Source organism: Lithohypha guttulata (assembly GCF_036872675.1).
Source record: "Lithohypha guttulata strain CCFEE 5908 chromosome Unknown scaffold_1, whole genome shotgun sequence".
Taxonomy (NCBI): domain Eukaryota; kingdom Fungi; phylum Ascomycota; class Eurotiomycetes; order Chaetothyriales; family Trichomeriaceae; genus Lithohypha; species Lithohypha guttulata.
Window position 1 is genome coordinate 540,744 of NW_027042750.1, and position 22,247 is coordinate 562,990.

General features: G+C 49.8%; 10 protein-coding genes across 10 annotated transcripts; 4 read left to right on the forward strand and 6 right to left on the reverse strand.

Annotated features, from left to right (window-relative positions):
- Positions 1-139: 139 nt before the first annotated feature.
- On the reverse strand, positions 140-1,062 carry naa30 (N-alpha-acetyltransferase 30; the record flags this gene model as incomplete). The annotated part of the gene is made up of 2 exons (XM_064894585.1): positions 140-865; positions 1,039-1,062. 2 exons carry the CDS (start codon positions 1,060-1,062, stop codon positions 140-142), a joined length of 750 nt encoding a protein of 249 aa, XP_064757272.1.
- Positions 1,063-1,210: 148 nt separating this feature from the next.
- On the forward strand, positions 1,211-3,145 carry LRO1 (phospholipid:diacylglycerol acyltransferase; the record flags this gene model as incomplete). Its single annotated transcript, XM_064894586.1, has 1 exon — positions 1,211-3,145. One exon carries the CDS (start codon positions 1,211-1,213, stop codon positions 3,143-3,145), a length of 1,935 nt encoding a protein of 644 aa, XP_064757273.1.
- A 693-nt stretch (positions 3,146-3,838) lies between these two features.
- Positions 3,839-5,671, forward strand: LTR64_000201 (uncharacterized protein; the record flags this gene model as incomplete). Its single annotated transcript, XM_064894587.1, has 1 exon — positions 3,839-5,671. The coding sequence occupies one exon, from the start codon at positions 3,839-3,841 to the stop codon at positions 5,669-5,671; it is 1,833 nt and encodes a 610-aa protein (XP_064757274.1).
- A 472-nt stretch (positions 5,672-6,143) lies between these two features.
- On the reverse strand, positions 6,144-7,521 carry LTR64_000202 (uncharacterized protein; the record flags this gene model as incomplete). Its single annotated transcript, XM_064894588.1, has 2 exons — positions 6,144-6,694; positions 6,756-7,521. The coding sequence occupies 2 exons, from the start codon at positions 7,519-7,521 to the stop codon at positions 6,144-6,146; spliced, it is 1,317 nt and encodes a 438-aa protein (XP_064757275.1).
- A 1,088-nt stretch (positions 7,522-8,609) lies between these two features.
- Positions 8,610-12,120, reverse strand: CRP1 (Cruciform DNA binding protein; the record flags this gene model as incomplete). The annotated part of the gene is made up of 2 exons (XM_064894589.1): positions 8,610-12,018; positions 12,098-12,120. The coding sequence occupies 2 exons, from the start codon at positions 12,118-12,120 to the stop codon at positions 8,610-8,612; spliced, it is 3,432 nt and encodes a 1,143-aa protein (XP_064757276.1).
- A 921-nt stretch (positions 12,121-13,041) lies between these two features.
- Positions 13,042-14,283, forward strand: DOM34 (Translation factor pelota; the record flags this gene model as incomplete). Its single annotated transcript, XM_064894590.1, has 1 exon — positions 13,042-14,283. The coding sequence occupies one exon, from the start codon at positions 13,042-13,044 to the stop codon at positions 14,281-14,283; it is 1,242 nt and encodes a 413-aa protein (XP_064757277.1).
- Positions 14,284-14,663: 380 nt separating this feature from the next.
- Positions 14,664-16,196, forward strand: LTR64_000205 (uncharacterized protein; the record flags this gene model as incomplete). The annotated part of the gene is made up of 1 exon (XM_064894591.1): positions 14,664-16,196. One exon carries the CDS (start codon positions 14,664-14,666, stop codon positions 16,194-16,196), a length of 1,533 nt encoding a protein of 510 aa, XP_064757278.1.
- A 723-nt stretch (positions 16,197-16,919) lies between these two features.
- Positions 16,920-17,689, reverse strand: RPS19A (Protein component of the small (40S) ribosomal subunit; the record flags this gene model as incomplete). Its single annotated transcript, XM_064894592.1, has 3 exons — positions 16,920-17,299; positions 17,457-17,520; positions 17,660-17,689. 3 exons carry the CDS (start codon positions 17,687-17,689, stop codon positions 16,920-16,922), a joined length of 474 nt encoding a protein of 157 aa, XP_064757279.1.
- Positions 17,690-18,128: 439 nt separating this feature from the next.
- LTR64_000207 (uncharacterized protein) lies at positions 18,129-19,373 on the reverse strand (the record flags this gene model as incomplete). Its single annotated transcript, XM_064894593.1, has 1 exon — positions 18,129-19,373. The coding sequence occupies one exon, from the start codon at positions 19,371-19,373 to the stop codon at positions 18,129-18,131; it is 1,245 nt and encodes a 414-aa protein (XP_064757280.1).
- A 1,122-nt stretch (positions 19,374-20,495) lies between these two features.
- Positions 20,496-21,648, reverse strand: VPS74 (Vacuolar protein sorting-associated protein 74; the record flags this gene model as incomplete). The annotated part of the gene is made up of 3 exons (XM_064894594.1): positions 20,496-20,546; positions 20,595-21,088; positions 21,138-21,648. The coding sequence occupies 3 exons, from the start codon at positions 21,646-21,648 to the stop codon at positions 20,496-20,498; spliced, it is 1,056 nt and encodes a 351-aa protein (XP_064757281.1).
- Between the last annotated feature and the right edge of the window lie 599 nt (positions 21,649-22,247).

Genomic DNA, 22,247 nt, shown 5'->3' on the forward strand with positions numbered 1-22,247 from the left:
TCTCCGACAGGCGATCTCGGTATGGTCCGCGTGTGGCCCAAGACAAGTCATCGAGTGAGGATGTTGAGCTTGAGAGAACGCACATTAATGGTGTGACAGGCCACGTCGCACAACATTGTAGCGATTGCCTTGCCTTTCGTCACACTATACCCCTGCTGAAAAGTTCCTCTCTATCCTCCAGACCTTGCACAAGCATGGGATCGTCCTGAGCACTTGGGGGAAGCTCATATGGGTCAACATACTCATCCATCGGAATAGAAGCAACTCCAGGCTTGAGGTATAATAGCAGACGATATGCACTGTTTCCATTCAGGTAATACCGGTGTAGTTTCTTGCTCCTCAAAAAGCCCAGGCTTTCGTAGAGCTTCATAGCAGCCACATTCGTCTCTTCTGTTTCCAACGCAATCTCATCTGCGTCTTTTGCGATCATGAGATCAATACCCTTGCTGACTAGTGTCCTGGCCAGGCCTTTCCCCCGATACCCTTCTTGCGTTGCCAGCATAGCGATATACCCTCTTAGCGGACCACATCGGTGCTTCTCAAGTTTGCATATCACCACTGCCACAAGATCACGATCAGGCGTACTGGTATCGATAGCAAAGAAACATAATTCTGGCCATTGGTAAAGAAAATAGCGGTAAACGTAGATGCTGTATGGCTCTGACAGATCCTTTGCGATCAACGCTCGCATCTGAGGTAGGTATTTGGGCTCAAGTGATATGTCATATTGGATATAGGCAATATCTGGAGGGCTCGTCTGAATCAGCTTGCCGATTTCCGAGGCGGGCAGATTCGTTGGCGTAGGAGTAAGAGGTCGCCGTTCCTCATCATTCATAGCGTGTCTGACAAGGCGACCATTTGAGGTCTAAGGTCGTGTTGACCAGCTTGCAATACTGGTCGACTCGTCTCGAAGATTGAACGGCACATGCAAATGTCTGCTTTTATGAGACTTTGCAGCTCGCCAATGCAGTCCCCGAAATCGTGCCTGAAGATCTTCGGCTCAGGGCAGCTTCCGGGCCTCCGTTCGCTTAGACCAACCTGCATCCGAACGGTTCCTGCCATGACGACATGGAGCATGTGAACGCGACTGGCGGACGAAGAAATTCGGAAAATTAATACGATTCAAAGAGTCGCACGACCAAAGTCTCATGGTTCCTTGAACATCTTTGGGCTGTAAAAGGCCCAGAGACGTACCTATGCCATCAACACTATGGCAGAGCTTCGTCGTCGTCTGGGACGGATGTTCGAGGACGCTCCTTCCCCATCCATCAGTCGCGAGTCGACACCTGACCCTGACCACGGGGACGAAGTCAAACTCATTTCCAAGGCAAAGCTCGAGAAGCTAGAAGAGATCACAAAGACGAAGGGAAGCAAGAAGAGGTATACATTATGGTTCTTCCTCGGAGGTCTCCTGGGCCTTTTCATCGCCTTGTACCTCGCTCAGCAGCAAGAGGTTATCAAACTCGAAGGCCTGCTAGATGTCAACCTGGACAGTTTGATGGATATCATTCCAGCAGGGATCGTGAAAGATGTCAAGGACTTGAGTAAAGCCGAACGAGATGCGGTCAACTACGACTCCTTCTCTGTTGGCTTGTATCTTCAGGCTCAAGGCGTCAAGGCGCACCACCCAGTCATTATGATACCTGGCGTCATCTCCACAGGCCTTGAATCATGGTCAACCACGGAAGAAGCAAGAGGATATTTCAGAAAGCGGTTATGGGGCTCGTGGTCCATGATGAGAGCATTAGTGCTCGATCAGGCTCAGTGGAAGAAGCACATTATGCTGGACAAGAAGACAGGCTTAGACCCTCCAGGAGTGAAACTGCGCGCTGTTCAAGGCTTTGATGCAGCTGACTTCTTTATCACAGGTTACTGGATCTGGAACAAGATCCTTGAGAATCTGGCTACCATCGGCTATGACCCTACCAATGCCTTCACTGCCGCCTACGATTGGCGTCTGACTTACATGAACCTCGAAGTAAGAGACCAGTACTTTACAAGGCTCAAGAGCTATATCGAGGTTGCAAAGAAAACCTCTGGCAAAAAGTCTGTCTTAATTTCACATTCCATGGGCGGCCAAGTGCTCTTCTACTTCATGAAGTGGGCTGAACACAAGGACTATGGTGGCGGTGGGCCAAACTGGGTTGAAGACAATATTGACTCCTGGATCAATGTCTCTGGTTGTATGCTTGGTGCTGTCAAGGATATCCCCGCCGTGTTGTCTGGAGAGATGAAAGACACAGCCCAACTGAATGCCTTTGCTGTATATGGTCTCGAGAAGTTTCTTTCCAAAGAAGACCGAGCAGAGATCTTCCGCGCTATGCCTGGCTTGTCCTCAATGCTTCCTAAAGGAGGTGAGGCTGTATGGGGTAACGCTACATGGGCTCCGGACGACCTCTACGCTAATAACTTTACCTATGGCCCCTTTATCTCCTTTAAGCCTCCACAAAATACTACTCTGACTCCTCATAAAAACCTTACCATGACGGAGAGTCTTGACTACCTTCTCGACACTAGCGAAGACTGGTACAGCGATATGATACGAAGCTCCTTCTCGCATGGTGTCGCTCACACTACTGCCGAAGTTGAGGCAAACGAAGACAAACCTACTACCTGGCTAAATCCTCTAGAGGCCAGGCTTCCACTTGCCCCCAGTCTCAAGATCTATTGCTTCTATGGTTTTGGTAAACCTACCGAGCGAGCATATTTCTACAAGGAAACAAATCGCATCACTCATCCTCTCAAAAATCGCAGAACAAATATATCAATCGATACATCTTTCATAACTGGACCACCTCCTTTCGGGACACCCGAAGTAGACCACGGTGTCATATTTGGCGAAGGCGACGGCACAGTCAACCTCTTGTCGACAGGATACATGTGCTCCAAAGGCTGGCGAAACATCACTAGGTACAATCCAGGTGGCGTCAAAATTACTACTTACGAAATGCCCCATGAACCAGACAGGTTCAGTCCACGAGGTGGTCCAAACACTGGTGACCACGTTGATATTCTTGGTCGCAGTAGTCTCAATGATCTGATCTTGAGAGTTGCTGGAGGTAAAGGACCAGATATTCAAGACAACTACCAAAGCAGAATATGGGAGGTCGCCGAACGCGTGAAGATCTACAACGACGAGCCATAGGTAGGTTGGTCAAAAGTTCTGGCATGGCTTCGCAAGCGTGTTTGACTCAGGTTGGCGTTGGGGCTCGACGAAGCGTTGTATTAATACACTAGATTTTCTTGAGGGACTACCGGCAAGATATAGGTCGTAGTCCGCATGGGATACCCTGTTAGACTATCGAAAGGCTGGGCATGGTGTTGTATAACGATGATCTTGTTTAGCATATGTTTGACACCTCGACCGACCACTGGAATAGGTGCATGCCTGGTGGCAGTGGAGACTCGAGGAATGCACATTCGGTGATGTGATTCACTTCATAACTACAATGGCATTCTGTGTATAGGCTAGGTTGATAGGGCATTTGCATATAGGTTGCGGAAGGCAGTCGTAGAACCTCTTCAAGTCCCCTAATACTGGCAGCATTCATGCCTGCTGTGGCAGTCACAGCCACAGGTCCGCATCCTCAGTACCGAGTTGTTTCAACCAAACACTACGCGAATGTATAGTCTACCCACTCTGGTCACCACTTTGAACCACGACGATGTCGACTATAGTATAGATAGAGTAGCTGTGGTCGTGTTGCCGATGTCTAGCTATGGGGGCAGTTTTCCGCCACCGACGCACTAGTCTCCTATGCTTCTACTCATGATCTCTTGCCTCCTCGGAACATTTCCTTCCTCTCGACTTGAACGATGTGAGTTGAATAACGGAAGCATGTGGCATATGCTCGGATTTCTGCTCGGCCTCTTGGTTCTGTGCTGTCCAACCACAGCAAATGCAGAACAGACAGTACTAGACTCAGCGCAAAGTCCCCAGCCTTATAGGATAGCCATCATTGGGGCAGGCGCCGCTGGATCATCGACAGCATACCATATACGGAAGTTCGCTCAACATGATGTGCCCATCAACATCACAATTTTCGAAGCAGAGAACCACATCGGTGGACGAACCACCACCATCAATGCCCTGAATGACCCCAGATACCCAGTCGAACTAGGAGCATCGATATTCGTCGAGATCAATCAGATTCTCTACAATGCCACCCGTGAGTTCGGGTTGTCAGCCACCAGCAGAGAAGATGAAGGCACTGGTTCAGCCTACGATCTTGGTGTCTGGGATGGCACAAATTTCGTCTTTACTCTATCGAACGGTGACGAAAGGTCAGGACTCAAGGGAACGCTCGACGGATGGTGGAACATGGCAAAGATTATCTGGAGATATGGGTTGAGCGCTGTTCGGCTGCAAAGTATACGTAACAGTGTCATTGGCCGATTTCTGCGAATGTACGATGATGCTTTTCCTTTCCAGGACCTTGGAGAGGTGTTGCGAGAAGTTGATCTTCTCCCAGTCACAGGGGAGACAGGTCCGGAACTTCTGAAGGCGGCAGGAGTGGGTGAGAGGTTCTCCCGCGAGGTGATTCAGGCTAGTTCTCGAGTCAATTATGCTCAGAATCTGGCGGACTTTCATGGTCTTGAGACGATGGTGTGTATGTCTACAGAAGGCGGAATGAGCGTAGAAGGTGGGAATTGGCGAATCTTCGATAGGATGGTCAAGGAAGCAGAAGCAGGTATTCATTTAGGTGCAAAAGTACATCGTGTCGAGACACTTCCTAATGGGAAATCCACAATATCATACAACAAATCCAACACACACCAAGTCGACGAAAGCGGATTCGACGTCGTCGTCCTAGCAGCACCATACAACTCCTCATGGCTGACCCTCTCACCATCTCCGTCCTGGAAACCTGGCAAAGTCGATTACGTCTCCCTCCACGTAACACTCTTCACTAGTCCCTTCCGCCCTGATCCCGCCTTCTTCGGCCTCAAGTCTGACCAAGACCACCTCGTCCCAGACACCATACTCACCACTCTCCCACTAGACACAGACCCAGACTCCCTCGGCCGAGGCGTCCATGGCGTCGGCCCCACCACGTTCTGGTCCCTCAGTACCCTAAGAACAATCAATCCCACAACAGACACGTATATTCCTCCCTCTGTATTATCTGGGCACATCCCAGCAGAGAACCTCATCTCATCAACCAACAACAATCTTACATCTCCAATATGGCCTCGTCGCGCTCCCAATGACAAGCAATATATCTACAAGATCTTCTCTCCCGCCCCCGTCACAGCCGAATACCTCATCGATCTCTTCGGGTGGTGTACTCACCCTTCTCTGCCGAAATCACTCAGGCGGGATGACTGCACAACCACCACCACCACCAACCACCACAACACGTCAAAACACCACTCAATCAGCACCATTCCCCACGCCCTCCTCCCCTGGCACCACGAAAAGCAATGGAATAGTTACCCTTACATGACCCCAAGGACCGACTTTGAATGTTTCGATATCTATTCCTGTAAGGATTATCCGGCACCCAATGTAACTGACGGCGGGCATGACAAAGCAGCAGCAACAGCATGGAAAGGGAAACTGTACTATACGTCGCCGATGGAGGCATTCATTAGTGCGATGGAGGCGAGTGCGTTGAGTGGAAGGAATGTAGCAAGGTTGATTGTGGATAGGTTGGAGGGAAGGAATTGAGAGAAGTGCGGAGATAGAGCAGGGGATATAGATAGGCTCGAGATCAATCGTATAGTGCTAGCCAGTGTTCATGAGGTTCAGGAAAGGACGACTTGCTCGAGAGAGGACACGACTAGTAGACCAGTTTGGCATACTGCCACCATCCGGCATTGTATTGCGATATCAAGGTAAAGAGTTCCATCGTGTCGTCCTACTCTACGCCTATCATGCAAATCGTGAAAGCTCGAATTCCAAGCCAGCTCGTCCTTTTCTCGCAAGAACACCGTCCTTCTCACCTACTCAGGTAGCTCGTTATTCGTGTTCCTGCTTGTTCCTGCTTGTTCGCCGCACTCTTTGTCTTCCAGGCCGTTCTCGTAAGTGCTTCCGATGTCTTCTTGATTGGGCTAATGAAGAAGTTTGCAGAGGTGGTCGACTCCTTGTTTTTAGAAGAACTGTCATCCATACTGTGTGTATCACGCTTGTCTTCGACCGCCTAGGTCGCGGTAGTGCTCTGCTGCAGCGGATCTCCATGTCCCTCATACTCCTGTTGTCTCATAGTGCTCTCGACGGGACCTAGTAGTCGCTTGAAGCCGTCTCTACCTAATCTGGCGACCTTACAATCTGACTGAGCGATAACGGAGGCAGCACGTGGTCGATCGTTCAGCAGAGCTAATTCGCCGAAGTAGTCACCTCGCTTGTACTCCTTCACCGGGTGGTCAACCCCTTGTTTGAAAGCTTGTGCATTACCAGACTCGAGCATGTAGAAGTTGGTTCCTGGTTCTCCTTCGGTGATGATGTTTTGGCCAGCAGCGAACTTGACAGTTTCTAGAGCATCGGCGATCTTGGCTCGCTCGTATTGTTTCAGGCCAGCTAATAGCGGTACATCCTCCAAAAAGCCTTCGTACATTTTTCTTCGCTCCGAGGCATTGGTCATCAGAATCTTTCGGAACGTTATACGGTCTAGTTGCCATAACATGCTCTTGCCGGTCGATACAACAGTGGCAGCACGAGGAGCATTGTACATAAGGGCGAGTTCTCCAAAGCCTGTATTCGGATTAGCATTACTCTATAGCAAGGGCACAAGCTGAAGTTTGGACGAACTTACTGCCTCCAGAACCAACAGTGGCTACTTTCTTGCCGACGTCCGCACCAGCAGGCGCACCATCGCCATGTATATATACGTCGAATTCGCCAGACTCGATAACGTAGAAATAGTCACCTTCATCACCCTGGTTAATAACCCGAATGTTGGCTGCAGGAATAGCTTTCTCGCCTAGTGCACCTAGGACGAGACTGAAGGATTCTTCGTCAAGATGGGTAAACAAGAAATTGCTAGAGACGGCAGCCCTTAGTCTCTCTAGCTGATCTGGTGTTTTCTGGTGGTGAGGTGGTCGCCAGTTACCCGAGTCTGCATCTGGTTGCATGGCTTCTGCCGAGACAGAAGTTCGTCGACCGGCTCCTGGAAAGTTTGCTGGGGTATGTTGTGCAGCTTCAGCATCGTCTGTTGCTCCATGCCCACCCATCCAATTGCCAAACAGGCTGCCTGCAGTTGTAGTTGAACCTGCTGAGAAGGGCGACGAGCCCGAGAAGGGTGAAGCATTGGAGCGATAGTTGGGTTGTGTAGGGGAGCCAAAGGTATCACGTTCTTCCTCCTCTTCCTCAATAGCATTAGGGTTTCGAGGTCGATCGAAGGGCCCCGCAGTGTCGGCCATGTTTGAGCACGAAGCTGGGTGGTGGGAAGCTCTCTCGGATTCTAGTTTACGATTGAAGTAGTTGGCGCAGTGCTGGACGACGTCCTTGGGTTTGTTTAGTGAGAGATCTTGCAGCAAAGCATCAACCTCTTGCTGATATGAGGGTTCCAGCGACGGCATGATGTCTCTAGCAACGGTGTGGGGATGGGTAGAATTGCCTAAGCTGGAGACAGGTTTGACCAAACCTTCCAGCAACCTGTTCGTTTCAAGCAAGCAAGACTGTGACTGGCTCGCCTGTCGTGGAGGAAGAAGGATGGACCTCTAAAGGTGGGGCAAGCGCGATCTGCCAAATGGATGCTTTCGAACTGCTGTTTTGTTCCGAGAATCCTTGCTTGGTTCGAAGCAAGCTGCTCAGTTCCAAGGATAAAGTGAGCTTGTAGCAACGTTGTTCGCTTTTGAGGTTCAAGAAACAACTTGACAGCCACGCAGCAATACTGTGCGCGTTAATACTATCAGCGACGACAGATTATTTGGTGCATACCTTTGTATGTAAGGATAGTACAGATGGGGACAACGGGCTTCGACCGTGCCCGAAACTTGAGACTTTGCGCCGCAGTGTGGAGCTCGTATGACGTACGCAAGAATCCACGAAAACAAACACCACTTACCTGCAACACTTGCATGTGAAACGTTAAATACTGCCAGTGAGCCGGACAAAAGCACTACTTGGCTATGAGTAGAGTGACTTTGAGAATCTTAAAGGCAATGATGCTTGCTACCAGTATATGAAGATGAAGCTGCAGGCTCACTAAGAGGCTAGACCTTGACAAGTAGGCCTAAGCTCTGTTCTTTTTGCGATCAAGCGGGGTTGGACAGCATGATTGGCTGCTAACGCCCCTTGTGCATGTGTAGCCTGGAACTCCTTGCCGTATTGCTGCTCACCGCTAACCACTCTAAGCATGCCCTTCCTGCCTCCGGTTCGAAAGCACTTCTAGAAGCTCTGTCTATTTCTTCCAGAAGCTCGCTTCAAAAGACCTTGTACAACATGATCAAGCCCCCAAGAGGCGTCGAATTATTGGTACAGGAAGATTAATTACATACGCTACCGTACATGACCAACGTGAACAACTGAGGGTATAATCCACCACTGACAACAGCAAGGTATCACAGAAACAATCCAAGCACACACTGAAATAAAGCTGCAAAGACCACGCAATCTGGCTCGTGCTAAACCTTCGAGCGCATCGCCTAATCCTCCTTCGCATATTCTAATCGAATATCTTCTTGAAGATTTGGCTGAGCCGATTTCGCTTCTTCTTCTTGTCTCCTGCTGTGCTGGATTCTGGTGTTCCTCTAGCTGGCGTGCTTGCAGCCGAACTGGTAGGCGCTACCGTCGTCTTCTTTGGGGTTTCTGGAGTCGAGCTCTTTGCTTCAACGGGCTTGCTCACTGCTTGGCTGCTTGAAGGTGTTGTCGCAGTAGTGCTAGTTAGGGGCGTTGCGGATGACTTTGACTCAGTGGTGCTGGCTACTGGCGCTGCTGTCTCTGCCATCTTTTCAGCCGCCCTCTCTGTCGGCTTCTCGCTCGAGCTCAAAGTCGGCTGTTGAGTAGACTCTGGTTCGATTGTGGTGATGTTGTGCGCTTTGGTCTCTCCTTCGACGATTGGTCCGCCGCTCGAAAGTATTGGCGCGGTTGTGCTAGCTAACGGCGCTGTAGTCTCTGTTGACCCTACAAGCGGCTGAGCATCTGTTGTGATGGCGTTGTACACCTTAGTATCTCCCTCAATCGTAGTTGCGGCATCAGTAGCTTCGTTTTGTGCCATCATCCTGACTGCAGGCTCGTCTTGCAAGGCGTCTTCTTCATCTTGCAACGTCGGGTCTTCTGTGCCATCGGATAGAGCTGCTGCTGCCGATGGCGATACTCCGGGCGCAAATCCTGCCTTACGAGGTGGAGCATACTCGGTCGCTGTGGCTTCTGAGGTCTCGACCGGTGCCTTGGGTCTAACGACAGGTGGCGCACCATCTATCGTAGGATCCTCAGTTCCGTCCGAGAGAGCTGCACCCGCAACAGGCGATACGCCAGGATGAGAACTTGCAGCTCCAATACCGGACGTGGGTGGAAGTGTGGGATCAGGAGCAGTTGTCGTTGAATCGGCAGGAGAGACTTCGCTAGTGATGTTCGGTTTTTGACTGTCAGCGATTCTTGGTGGTTCAATATCTCGGTCGTTGTGTCGAGCAGAAAGAGTTGCTGCACTAGCCGCCGCGGCTCCACCTACAACAGCACCCCCAGCAATGGCTCCAGCAGTACCTCCTCTGTCTTGATTGCCTGTATCAGTATCTGGCACAGGTTCGTTGGCGGTCCTGCCATCAGTTAGGGATGCGACAGTTGCTGCCGCTGTGTCCTGGCTATGACCTGGGGCTGGTTCGCCGGTACTGTCGACGACAGGAACCTTCTCTTGTAGTTCCCTCTCAACTGCAGACTTTTCAGCAACAGCTGATGTTTCTGTGGCGGCTTCTGGTGAGACATGTGCTTTGGTAATCGAATCCTCTACAGTCTCTGGTACAGCCGTGGCGAGTCGATAGCTACTGAAACCTGTTCCTGATGACGTGGTAGGGGCTGGTTCACCGGTAGAGGTGGCGAGAGGAACCTTCTCTTGTAGCTCTCTTTCAACTGCGGACTTCTCAGCAACGGCTGACGATTCTGTTGCCGCCTCGGGAGAGGTGTGAGATCTAGTGAAAGACTCTTCGACAGTCTCTGGGACAGCTGCAGCGAACTTGTAACTACCAGGCCCTGATGTTGATGTGGGTTCTGGAGCCGATGTCGAGGTTGCTGCTGAGATTGTAGGGGCTGGTTCTCCAGTCGCATTGACAACGGGGACTTTAGCTTGTAGCTCACGCTCAAAGGCAGACTTTTCAGCAACGACTGAGGGCTCGGTAGCAGCCTCGGGCGAAGCGTGAGCCTTTGCAATTGATTCCCCAACTGGCTCCGGCACAGCAGTGGCAAGTCCGTAGAAGCTTGTTTGCATCCTGGCTGCTGAAGCAGGCGCACCAGTGGCTTGAGTTTTGGGAATTGTCGATAGGAGTTCTTGCTCAACGGCAGATTTTTCAGCAATCAGCTCAGGAGATGCCGGGTCATCAACGATAACACCTTGTCGTTTCTGTTCTAATGGGACCTGCGAGGCTAGGGCAGCAGTCGTTGTCCCTGGCCCAGAAGAGTTCGTAAAAGGGGGCGCACTTGTGCTTTGTGTCGATGCTGGATCATCCACAACTTGTGCCTCTCTTCGTGGCTCGAGCGGAGCTCGAGATGCTAGATCGGCTGTGGTGGTACCAGGTCCAGATGAAGAGACAAAAGGAGTAGCAGCACTCTGTTTGAGGGCTTCTGGTGCCTCTGGGTCAGGCGAGTCTACGACCTGAGCTTCGCGTCTGGGTTCGAGCGGGACTTTCGATGCCAAGTCGGCGGTGGTGGTGCCTGGCCCAGCTGAATTCATGAAAGGACCAGTATCCATAGTATCGCTTTTGTCAGGGTTCATGGGAAGCGAGGACTCGGGAATAATGTTCTTATCATCAGGCTTGGGACGTGAGAAAGCGCCACCAATAGCCGCGCCAATACCAGCAACGGCCGCTCCTGCAGCACCAAAGGCGCCGGCCTTTTCGTAATCTTCTTTCGAAGTTGTCACGGAGGATTGGGTATTCGAGTGTCCTGTGGCTGGGAGAGGATTGATGCTGACTTGTTGCTCGCTTTGTGTATCTGAACCAACTCTATCGTAGTCCTCTTTCGATGTGGTGACTGAGCTCTGGATATCTTTGTGTCCTGTTGCTGGTAGTGGATTTACACTGACTTGCTCATCGTTAGGTTCATCCGCGCCAACTTTGTCGTAGTCCTCTTTTGAAGTGGTGGCAGAGCTATCAAGACCCTTGGTACCTGGTTCAAGGACGGGTTGTGTAGACATTGTGCTGTCAACGGTGCCTTCACCACCCGCATTGTCATAGTATTCTTTCAAGGTAGTAACTGAGCTCTGTGTGTTGCTGTGACCAGTCGCAGGGATAGGAGCCACACTGAAGCTGCTAGACTCGTATGCGGGAGTTTGTGGGAATGCGCCGGGGATATCGTCCTTTATCTCCTCGAATTCGTGGTCTTCGTCCTTGGATGCAGCAGCACCATCGTTCTGTGAGATGGCACGAGTGACGGGTCGATTAGGATCGGCTGTAACGTGGGGTATCCAACGAGCCAGATTCGCCCGCGACTGTTCAGCTGTAAGTAGAGGAGCACCTTCACCACCAACAGAGACTGTGGGAGCTTCTGTGAGAGCGCCTTGCCCACTATTGCTACCAGGAGGCGCATTGGATATTCCAAGAACTCTATGACCACTGCCACGAGGCGCGTTCTGAGCTTGCGCTACGGACCCTGAGGTAGCTGCACCTCCGGAGGAAGGTTGTGATTTCTTTTTGATTTGGTCTGGTAGCAGGACATTGTTGACATTGTAGTGACCATCATCTTCCTTGGGAGCCTGTTCGTCCACGATCCATTGATCATCTACCACGAACTTGTAATAGATCTTCTCGTCGGCTGAAGGCAGCTCAACCTCCCTCTCGAAAACATCACCAACCTTATTGAGCTTCTCCGTCTTTCCCCAGTCATCGAAGGTACCAGTGACGTAGACATGGTCAGCCGGGTAAGGCCTAGCACTCTGTCAGTTACACGAATCGAAGGACAGGAGCTTCTCCCATGCTATATCGGATAGTGGAGCTAAGTACATACCATCGAAAGAGAAAGGTGCCCATGCCGTTGAGTTGTAGAAGTTTGAGCTGCGCGTGTTCAGAGAATACTTATGCCTGATATAAGGCCCTCTTCCAAGTGCTAGGCGCCTGGTGATGGAGCAGCAACGAACAGACACAGATAGGACAATATGTACAAAGCACCGTAGTAGAAGCTGCGCGAAATAGATCAAAGAGTGACCGCAGAGGTGAAAGAGAGAGAATCGCAGGCGACAGTATTACTGTAGAGCTGCGCGAGCATCAGATGATGTGCAGAAAAGAGATGGCGGGAGACCGAGATGGAAATGAGACGATGAGACGATGGATCGCTGGTGGGACCAGCTGCTTTGGGAGCGCGACTAGAGCTCCTTTCTAATTACACGCGCTGCGTAAAGCTACCAGCGTCATCAATACCCCGAATCCGAGTCTGTGACTAAAGTGGCTGCACCCAAGCAGATTTCTTTAGAGTTTGAACTGAAGAGCTGACAATAAAGCTTGTCGACCAATTTCTTTGATGGGGGTGAGTATTGAGGTCAGTCTACTTACAAAGGATCTCTACATCTGCTGTGATGAAATGTTGTGTCGTGCATGTTGCTAAATTCTCACAAACCAGAGAACTGAGACCAAGGACAGGTATTGCAGAGTTTTAGGAATCCTTCACTCATTGCAAAAGAGCTTTGGCAAGATCGGGTTGGAGCTCAACGAGCCGTCGCCTCTTGAAAGCGAATGATTGTACCCTACGCTGCACACAATACTCGCAGCTGAGTGAGAAGCAGTTCGGGCTATACAAGCTTCTTCTACACGATACAGTACACACTGGTGTGTGCCTTGGCTAACAAACTTTCCAACTAACCATTAGTCGAACCAAATAACCTCATCTAGATCGTGGCGCCTGGATATCGTCACCATATCTCATACTGATAATCTGACACCCAGGTTGGCTTTACCATGCGTCTTGTTAAGCGCAACATCAATAGTGATGGCTCGGGCGCAGTCACACTATGCCCGGAAGAACCAGAAGACATGTGGCACGCCTACAATCTTGTGCTCATAGGTGATTTCTTGACTGCATCGGCTGTCCGCCGAGTCACGAACGAGTCTTCAACGACAGGTTCAACATCGTCCCAGAGAGTACATACAAATCTCAGCATCAAAGTAAAGTCTTTGGACTTTGATCCACAAGCTGGTCAGCTGCATGTTTCTGGACAAATCGCTCGGGAGAACAAGTATGCCAAAATTGGTCAGCATCATACATTGGACCTTGAGCTGAATAGAAACTTTACGATTGATAAAGTGGTCGAAGGCAAAGATGGAGGAGCAGGCTGGGATAGTGTTGCTCAAGCACAATTGATGGAAGCCGTCGACCCCAACAAAAGCACAGAGGCAGTCGCAGTTGTCATGCAAGAAGGCCTTGGCAATATTTGTTTCTTAACCTCACATCAAACCATCCTGAGGCAGAGAGTCGAAGCCAGCGTGCCGAGGAAACGAACGGGTGCTGGCCGAAGCGCAGACCACGACAAGGGACTACAGAAGTTCTATAGCACAGTCCTGGATACTTTACTGCGACAACTTGAGGTGCTTCTCGAGAATAAGGATAGCTCCGCGTCATTTCCTATCCTCCTAGCAAGTCCAGGTTTCGTTGCACAGGGCTTCCTCAAGTATATCAATGAAATTGCCGCCAACAGAGGAGAAAAGTTTTTACAGGATTTGGTTAAGCGGAAGGCATTCATAGTCGTCCACAGCAGTTCAGGCCATTTACATAGTCTCAATGAAGTCCTGAATAGCCCCGAAGTGCGAGCTCGCCTACAAAACACACAGTACGCTCGCGAGACGGCGGTTATGGATGACTTCTTTGCACTCTTGCGAAAAGACGATGGGAGGGCTTGGTATGGCCCAAGAGAAGTAGAGCAAGCTGTTGATAAAGGCGCTGTTGGCCGAGGAGGTGGTGTGCTCCTGGTCAACAACGATTTGTTTCGAAGTCAGGACGTCGTGACTCGGAGAAGGTGGGTAACGCTGGTTGATCGAGTCAGAGATGTGGAAGGAGGAGAGGTACGGATACTCAGTAGCGATCACGAGAGTGGAAAGAGGCTGGAAGGCTTAGGAGGAATTGCAGCTATCTTGACCTTCCCCATCGAGGAAATGGACGATGTGGAAGGTAGTGAGGACGAACAAGCAAAGGATGATACCTAGCGTGTGCATTGCGTCAAACAAATCGTAGATATTGAGCCTTGGACCTGTTCTAAAGGGTAACCACAAATTTATTCTGTTCGATCATCCTATTGCTTAGGAGATGGCTGTATAGCTGGACCCTTTTGTTAACACTGCTTTTGAGGAATTGCATCTCACCCCGCAAGAACATGCCATCCTAGATTTATTACTAAATATCTCAAGTGCTGAGCGCAAAGTATTAGTACATATCCAAGAACCGCAACCGAGCCACAGGAGAGAGAAACGTCATTTAGCGGCAGACTGCTCCACCGTACTTCCACTCCGGACGTTGACAACCACTTCTTACGCAAATATAAACACTCTTGCGACTAGCTACCCTGTCGACCTACCAAGGTTCCAGCATGCGCAAAAGAAAGCGGCCCTACGGTGAATATGTCGACGAAGAGACTGGACAAGTTACTGTAGTCCAAACTACCAAACAAGCAAAGCGCGCTCATCAAAAGTCTGGAAAATGGTACAAAGAGCCGACCGAGGCCGAAATCCTGGCATGGGATCGTGAGGAGGAACAGCAAAAGAAAGCGAACAAAGCTCTACAGCGTGAGCAGAACAAGAAAACTAATGCTGTGAAAAGAGCAGAGAAGCTGGCCAAGGAGCAGCATCTGAAGAGGGACCTATTCGAAGCGGGAAAGATCACATTTACTCAAACCCTTGCGAAGAAGGATGAGGATCAGCTAAACCTACACTCTTGGTTTGGTGGCCGTCCCAAACAGACAAAGCCGAAGTCGAACCAAACACAACGCCCATGTCTTAGCGACGAAAACAGAAACAAGACTATAGTGAAGGACAAAGCGCGCACTTCAACCAAGTACGACGAACGCGGTTTGTCCGAGCTTGCGAAAGTTGAAAGTTTGTCACAAGAGTCAAGTGAGGATGATGACAACAACTCAGATGCAGGGTCTTATCTCAACGAGGAAACGAATCGTCTGTCAACCGAAGATTTCTCAAATCCCAGAATCTGCAATACGGATCTGCTACAGCCAGGACCGCGACCAGATCAGATACAGAATACGAATTTAAGTCCTCGCGAACACTTTGAGGTTGCAGAGGACAGTGACGCTGGTATAGATGTTCTAGACGACGAAGCCAACCAGGCTCCTCAGCTTCTAGTACCAATATTTAAGGTTCCTGCTCTGCCTACTCAAAACAAACGACCTCCTCTCTCGCCGATGACAAAATCCGATGTCAACGTCAGAACCAGTCAAACAAAAAGAGTCAGTAGTTTCGAGGACAAGCTAGCCAAGGCTAACGCCTACCCTCCTTCCACACAACAGGTCAGGGACATCCTCTCCAGAATTTGTACTCAGGATCTTGCGGACGACCTCGACGACGATGTTTCTGGGGATAAAGAGAATGAGCAGCCTGTGACTGTGGCATCACCGGGTTCCGACTCTCCTACTAAGTCGTCCACGAAGTCTCTTCATAAGTTGTCTCACAAATCCGTCGTGGTCTCCAGCCCTGCTACGGCACAGAACAATACACTTAAAGAAACATATGAGTCATCCGACCACGACAACATCTTCGCCGAGATGAACATATCAGACGACACTGCTAGCAAGGACTCCGACGACGAAGACTTTGACGACTGTGGCCTCGACGACGCAACTTTACTGTCCGTCCCAACAACCCAGCTCGTGCGTGCAGCAAAGGCAAATACCGATAGCTTTCCGACGTCCGTTCCTCCTGCAGTCGAGCCACCGACAGCCTTCCCGCCACCCAAGCCTGCCAAGCAACCTATCAAGAAAAGCGATAGTTTCGCGGTCGACGATCTTGAGGAGGACGACCTGCAGGAAGCTCTCGATCAGTGGGAGTATAGTCAGACACACAGGCCTTCTCCGCTCCCGTCGAGAAGAGGTAGACCGAACCTTAGGTCATGACTGAGCTAGACCATACCAAAACGCAGCCTGAGGGAAACGTCAGTGGCTCTTGCTCCATGCAGGGCGTGGACGTTCTTTCGAACACTACAACTTGCGGCTCGTTCTAAACGAGCATATCTCACCATTACACCCTGAACCGGGTTTTGTATAGCGATGGAGCAGGGGCATGGGAGGTTTGGATTGACTCAAGGCGGTGCTCACGACGAGCACAGGCGCATATGGATTACGATTTGATGATTAAAACTTTGCATGAGATACCCGGATTGGATCATCAGGCACAGGCGATAACACTTGTATAGTGCCTTTTTTGGTTGATTGTATGTATACCATTGGATAAAGTAGCACTTGAATAGTACTTGAGAATCTGGATACATGCTTGAATGAGAACTCTTAGGATTCGATGTATGAATTATTTCTCCATTCTCTGTGATTCCTGAAACTTTCATTCGTGTCAGTGGTATGTTTGTCGACACTGCTTGCATCTCATAGTGGTGGAGGTAGTATGCTTTGAAGCATGGTCCACTGGCACAGCTAATTGTTTGGACAACCCGTTACTCTTTGAAAGCTAGACATACCAGCCCAAAGTCGAAGAAGAACGATGACAATGCCAGCATTCAGTGAGACCTAACCACTCCACGTGGCCTGTAGCTGTGAGTGCAAAAGTTCGCCTATCGAGGAGTATGTCCCACGCCGATGCATAAATACACGGTACAGACGAGTCTCCTACTCATCATCCTCATCATCACCATCTTCCTCGACAGCAGTCAAAGCAATACGATCCAAATCTCGCTGACCAGCCTGCGTGATTCGTCGACCGCCCTTTCCACTGCCACCCTCCTCATCATCCTCGATCTTCTCAACGATACCAATCTTCTCCAGAGCCTGCAGGACCTTTCGGTCAACGGATCGAGAGGCATCGCAGTGGTGCATTGGCTTGCTGCCTCGGTTCTTGGTGCTACCGTGAACCTTGGCGAGACGGCCGACACCGACGGATTTTCTCAGGTAGACATGGCGAGCGACGGCAGCGGCTCTGACGTAGAACCAGTCTTGTGATTGTGGGGGGAGTTCGTTGCTGTGCGAGGTCTTTACGGTGTCGACCCAACCTGTTGAGATTGATGTTAGTTTTTTGCTCTTCGTAGGCAATTTTCGAGGGGTTGTCAAGCAGTAACGGGCAACGACCAGGCACACATATAGTATGCTGGTGTTGTCTGTTCTTTCTCGACCCCATATCTGCTTCTCTTGTATGCTCGGGTGACTGACCTGGAATTTGTAGCTTGCCCTGTCTCTTCAAGAAGTCGGCATAAGCATTGATGAATTTTTGAGCCTTTTGTGGTCACCAAAGTCAGCCTGCTATTCGACAGCAGTGTACCTCACGAGCATTCTTTTCTGGTATTTGGGACATCCTCCTCTTTTTCATATGTTTGCCAAAGTGCGCTCGAGGTTATGCGTGGTTGGGAACTCACATCGACGTCTCGGACTGTGACACCACCCATGTTTGCGGTTGTTGCGACTGTTTCGTCGGAAGAATGCGCAGGATTATTGTGAGTGTGGTGGAGGGATCGTGTGAATCGGTATAGCGACAGTAACTTTGTAAATTGCAGATTTCGAAAATCAATCGCAGCAACTGCTTAGCGTGCCAAGATTGTGTATACCTTGCAGCCTCATTGTTGCGCTAGGTCCCCTCTCCTTCTTCAAACATCCTTGCTACACATCCACAAGGTCGATAGCATTGCTCAATGCTTATTGGTGGTTGTCACTTCGGTTCAATGCCAGAAAGCTGGATCTAAGAAGTAGCAGTTGAGCGAAGACTTCTGTTGGGAAGAGGTTGCACAAGAACAAATACGCACGGGATATTGACGTTGTCAAGCTGACCACCACCTCATCATTACTTGTCGGGATTTTCTGCTACACAAACACCTCTTTCAATTACAATTATGTCAGTGTCTGGATCACAATCGGTGCCTCGTCAGCACTGATACTGAAGTCTCTCCTTGCGATCTTTGGCGCATGCAGACCCTCGCAAAATTCCTTCAACCCCCATCCCCATGTATCGAACATCTTCTGTAAATAGTCTCCGTACTTCTTCTTCACCTGCTTGGCGGCATGTCCTTTTTGGCACTCCCAGTTTCTGTATATGCACGATTCAGGCCCGGTCGGTTCGATCTCATGAACGCGCTCAGCTTGAAGCAGGTATTTCGGCATTTTCGAGCCACTAAAAATGGCCGAGAGGTTCAATATGGATGCGCCTTCAGCATCAGCGGCCCACACTATTCTGTAATGTCCCATGCGGTCAAGAGTATGTGTCTTCGACCTTGTAAGCGCTGTGGTACCTGCCTCATTGACTGGGTCATCAGGCCTAGATATCTCAATGACTACCATTTTGGTTTCCGTAAACTCAGAGGGCGACATCGGCTTCATTCTGACATGGAACGTCATCTTCGTACCAATTTGTAGTCGTACAGAAGGCTCGCCGTACATCTTCATCAGAGATTGGTAAGCTCGCGAAGCCGCTGCAGACGAGTCCCTCTGCTTCAACTTTGAGTCCCTGCGAGAATGATTGGGAGATGGATACGCAATGCTAGCTCGATGGCTGTCAGAGTTTTCAACTCTATTGACTATTGCTGGTGGCTCTTGTCCGCTAGCAATGGAAGACCTCCTGATTTCTTGCGACTCTTGGAACAGCTGGGCGCCTGACTTCTTTTGCTGACCACTTCCTGTGCTTACAGTGCTGCCCCTCTTGTCAAATGGTGATAGATTCGTGAACACCTCCCCAACGCTTTGTGACCGTTGAGGCTGCTGCTCGGCTGATCCTGCACTCATCTGACTTGATATACTATTGAGCCGGAACCGGGGAGGGGGCTGGTCGTCAGGACTCCGTGGTCGTCGCGTACCATTGCCTCCTCCATCCGTCAAGTCGCTGTAGAAACTACCATTAATGCTCGTGTTTCTGACCAATTCCTGAATTTCAGCAGCAGTAACATGATCATCCTCTGGCGGCTGGTGGTCAATGGTGACCTTAGGCACAAACCTATTCCAGTCACGCCATGTATCCGTGTTTCGCAAAGACCGGAAAACTAGCGCAGCGGGCGCGTCTATATTGACTGTACTATGGATGATAAGTACTGCCTCCGATGCCAGGATATTTGGCGTGTTGAATTGCGCCGTATGTCCGTTCATCGTATGACCCAATAGACCCAATAATTAGCTGTCTCTCTGAGATTTCCGTTCTCCCCTTGAGCTCTGTGCCTGGACCTGGGGTCTCGATATCTCTTCTGCTAATACTGATCACAGCTGGAGGTCAATTAGACGGAACATGCTCAGCACGTAGCAATGCAATCGCGAATTGACTGTCACAAACGGAAAACCCGAGCCACTTGAGCACCTTTGGTAGTATATGTACAGACACTTAACAGCTTACAGTGTCCTAAAGACTTTCCTGTTGTTCGACGTTCCAATCAGTCAGAAGTGCGTGATGAGTCAACTGTATTCCGTGAGTTACAGATAGCCATCAACTGGGGTCATGGCGGGCAAGTGTGAAAGTAGAAAACTCATATAGCAAGCTAGCAGCTATACTCGTGACCATGACGGCGTGGCACTTCATTAGCTGGTAAGGAACGGCGAGACTTTACAATATGGTTCGTTTAAAATCGAAGGCTGAAGCGAGGGAAGGCGGGGTCGATCTGCAGGACTGATGATTGTTGGCGTCAGAAACAAGACGCTAGAGGTTGTATATTGCATGTGAGTATTGGTATACCATGTCACATTCACGAAGAGGTATATTACAAGCATTTTCTTGTATACGAAACTGCTAAGACCTTGGATCTCATATCTTGTGGCAGCTGTAAAGCGTGCAAAAGGTTTTCTTACAAGTCGTCTTCGCTGCTTGTGCAAGCGCTTCCTTGATGCTGGTCAAACGACTCACGAGGTTTTAAGTCCTGGTTAGCTAACACGAGTATTGCAACTCCAAATTCACGAGCTTCCGTGGATAAGCTTGAAACCGCAAACGCCATAACTCTTTGCTACCACTTACGGGTATGATCCCTCGGGGGGATGGTGAACTGCTGCAGCTTCCTTCAAATTTTTCATGGCCAAACATAGTATGAGACGACAAGGAGTAACAAATCTTGGACCTCTGTCTTACTCGACGTAGATTGTGTAAGTCGGCGAGGAATTTCAACCGTGACATCAGCATTAGCGAGCCTGGCATACCAGAAATAACTATCTCTGATCGACCCTAGTTTGATGGAGGCCCAAGGAAGGGGTTGTCCAGTTGGAAAGTCTTTGATGCAAATATTCGGATCATAGTAAAGAATCGAGTCTGGTGAAAACGCTCAAGCATGCGGCCACAACCTGAGAATGATTAATGAACATACACAAATGCCTGAATAGAAAGCATACCTCGAGCTGTAATTCTCTTTCCTTGTTCTTCTCAACCTCTTCCGCTACAGCTTGCGACAGGTTGGCTCCAATTCCTTGCGAACCGGTCTGTCTCTTAGCAAATGGATATTGACTATACTCGGCAAGAAGTTCGTCCACATGTGCAAATGCTCTTTCTCTGGATTCGTGCCCCAAAGTCACAAGCGCGTTCTCTAGGACGTTGGCTGCATAGCTGGCGCACACCATCGCGATGGTCCTCAGGTATCGGAAGTCGAGCTCTGCAGGCAAGAATTGAGAGGGCGGTAACACGACTGTTCTATTTGTGCAGATGTTCTTCACTCGTTTTCTTATTTCGTCTTTGGCAGCGGAATCGACGACCGGATGTGTTGCCATGTCGAAGAGCAGGAAGTTCCGTTTCTCGGTTCGTAATACACCCTTGTCGACTAGACCTTTTGCCAGCCTTTCTCTCACTTGTTTCAATTGATAGCCGATCTTCATCAAATTCCACGTCTCACCTAGAATCTGTTAGGCCAAGTGTCAAATCATTTCGCAATGGCAGCTCACCACTCATAAGATCTATCCACGAGCTCACACTCATCTTTTCGCTAGATTTCATCATTTTGAGGGCTTCGTCTAGAAGGACTTCGCCAGTTTGACCTTCGTCAATGACTTCTATTACACGGTCTGCAAGTTGAAACCTCCTTCTTGAGGAGTCTTTCTGCATGCTGATCTTGCCTCTGAAGGCCAACTCTATTACTATACATCCACGCAGCGCGTACGAGATATTATCGTTCCAGAAGGAAAGATATCCTTGCTTGTCTTTCAACCCCAGCAGTAGCACTTCCTCCATTAGGGTGAGTTTTGGTTGTTTACTGCGTTCTGCGCTCTCACTCATATCTCGGGGGTCATAGGCAACGATATGGCCATTGTCACTGACTTCACGACCAGTTTCGGGCGTCCGATCGAAGGTATTCTCTTTAGGCGCTGGCGACGTGACTCGTGAGGCAGGACTATCGTCGTTGTTTTCAGCCGTTACGCCAGCTCCCCTTCGTCTTGTCAACCCTCCCTGAGACATGTCTGCTGAAGTCCAAGGCCTTAAGAAGCGGGCTTGCGCCCTGCAAGAAAAAGGCTTGCTACGAGATGTACAAGGCAGGCTGCGCTTCGTTTAGGGTGTAGATGTCGCAGCACACTGGTGCTCTTAGATATGCAAGGCGATCGGTCAGTAAGGTTCGATGCAGATTTTCCTAGCCTTGTTATTCGGAACACCGTTCCAGCAGTAAGAGTTTATTTGGCTTTGAGTGATCATTCGACTGTGTACATAACGCAATGTCGTGAACAATAAATCAAAGTTCTTAGGCCAAGCCTAAGGCTGCGGCGCTCAGGCAACTTGAAGATAAGCTTGAGTTTCATTCACCTGGGCACGTGCAACCGTGATCTTTTGCTGATATTCTTCACACGTCAACTTTAGTACTCCAAAGTCTGAAGAGATGGTACTGTTGAACGTACATACACGTGAGCTCGGACGGTGTGACCTGGAGGCTCGATATTATACTGTACACCTCTGTAGATCATTCCGTTAACATCTAGATCAAATATCCCTAGTCACTACGCTCAATTCAGCACAACCAGAATCATGTTCAACAAGCCGAATCGGCATAGCAGAAAGATCTGGTC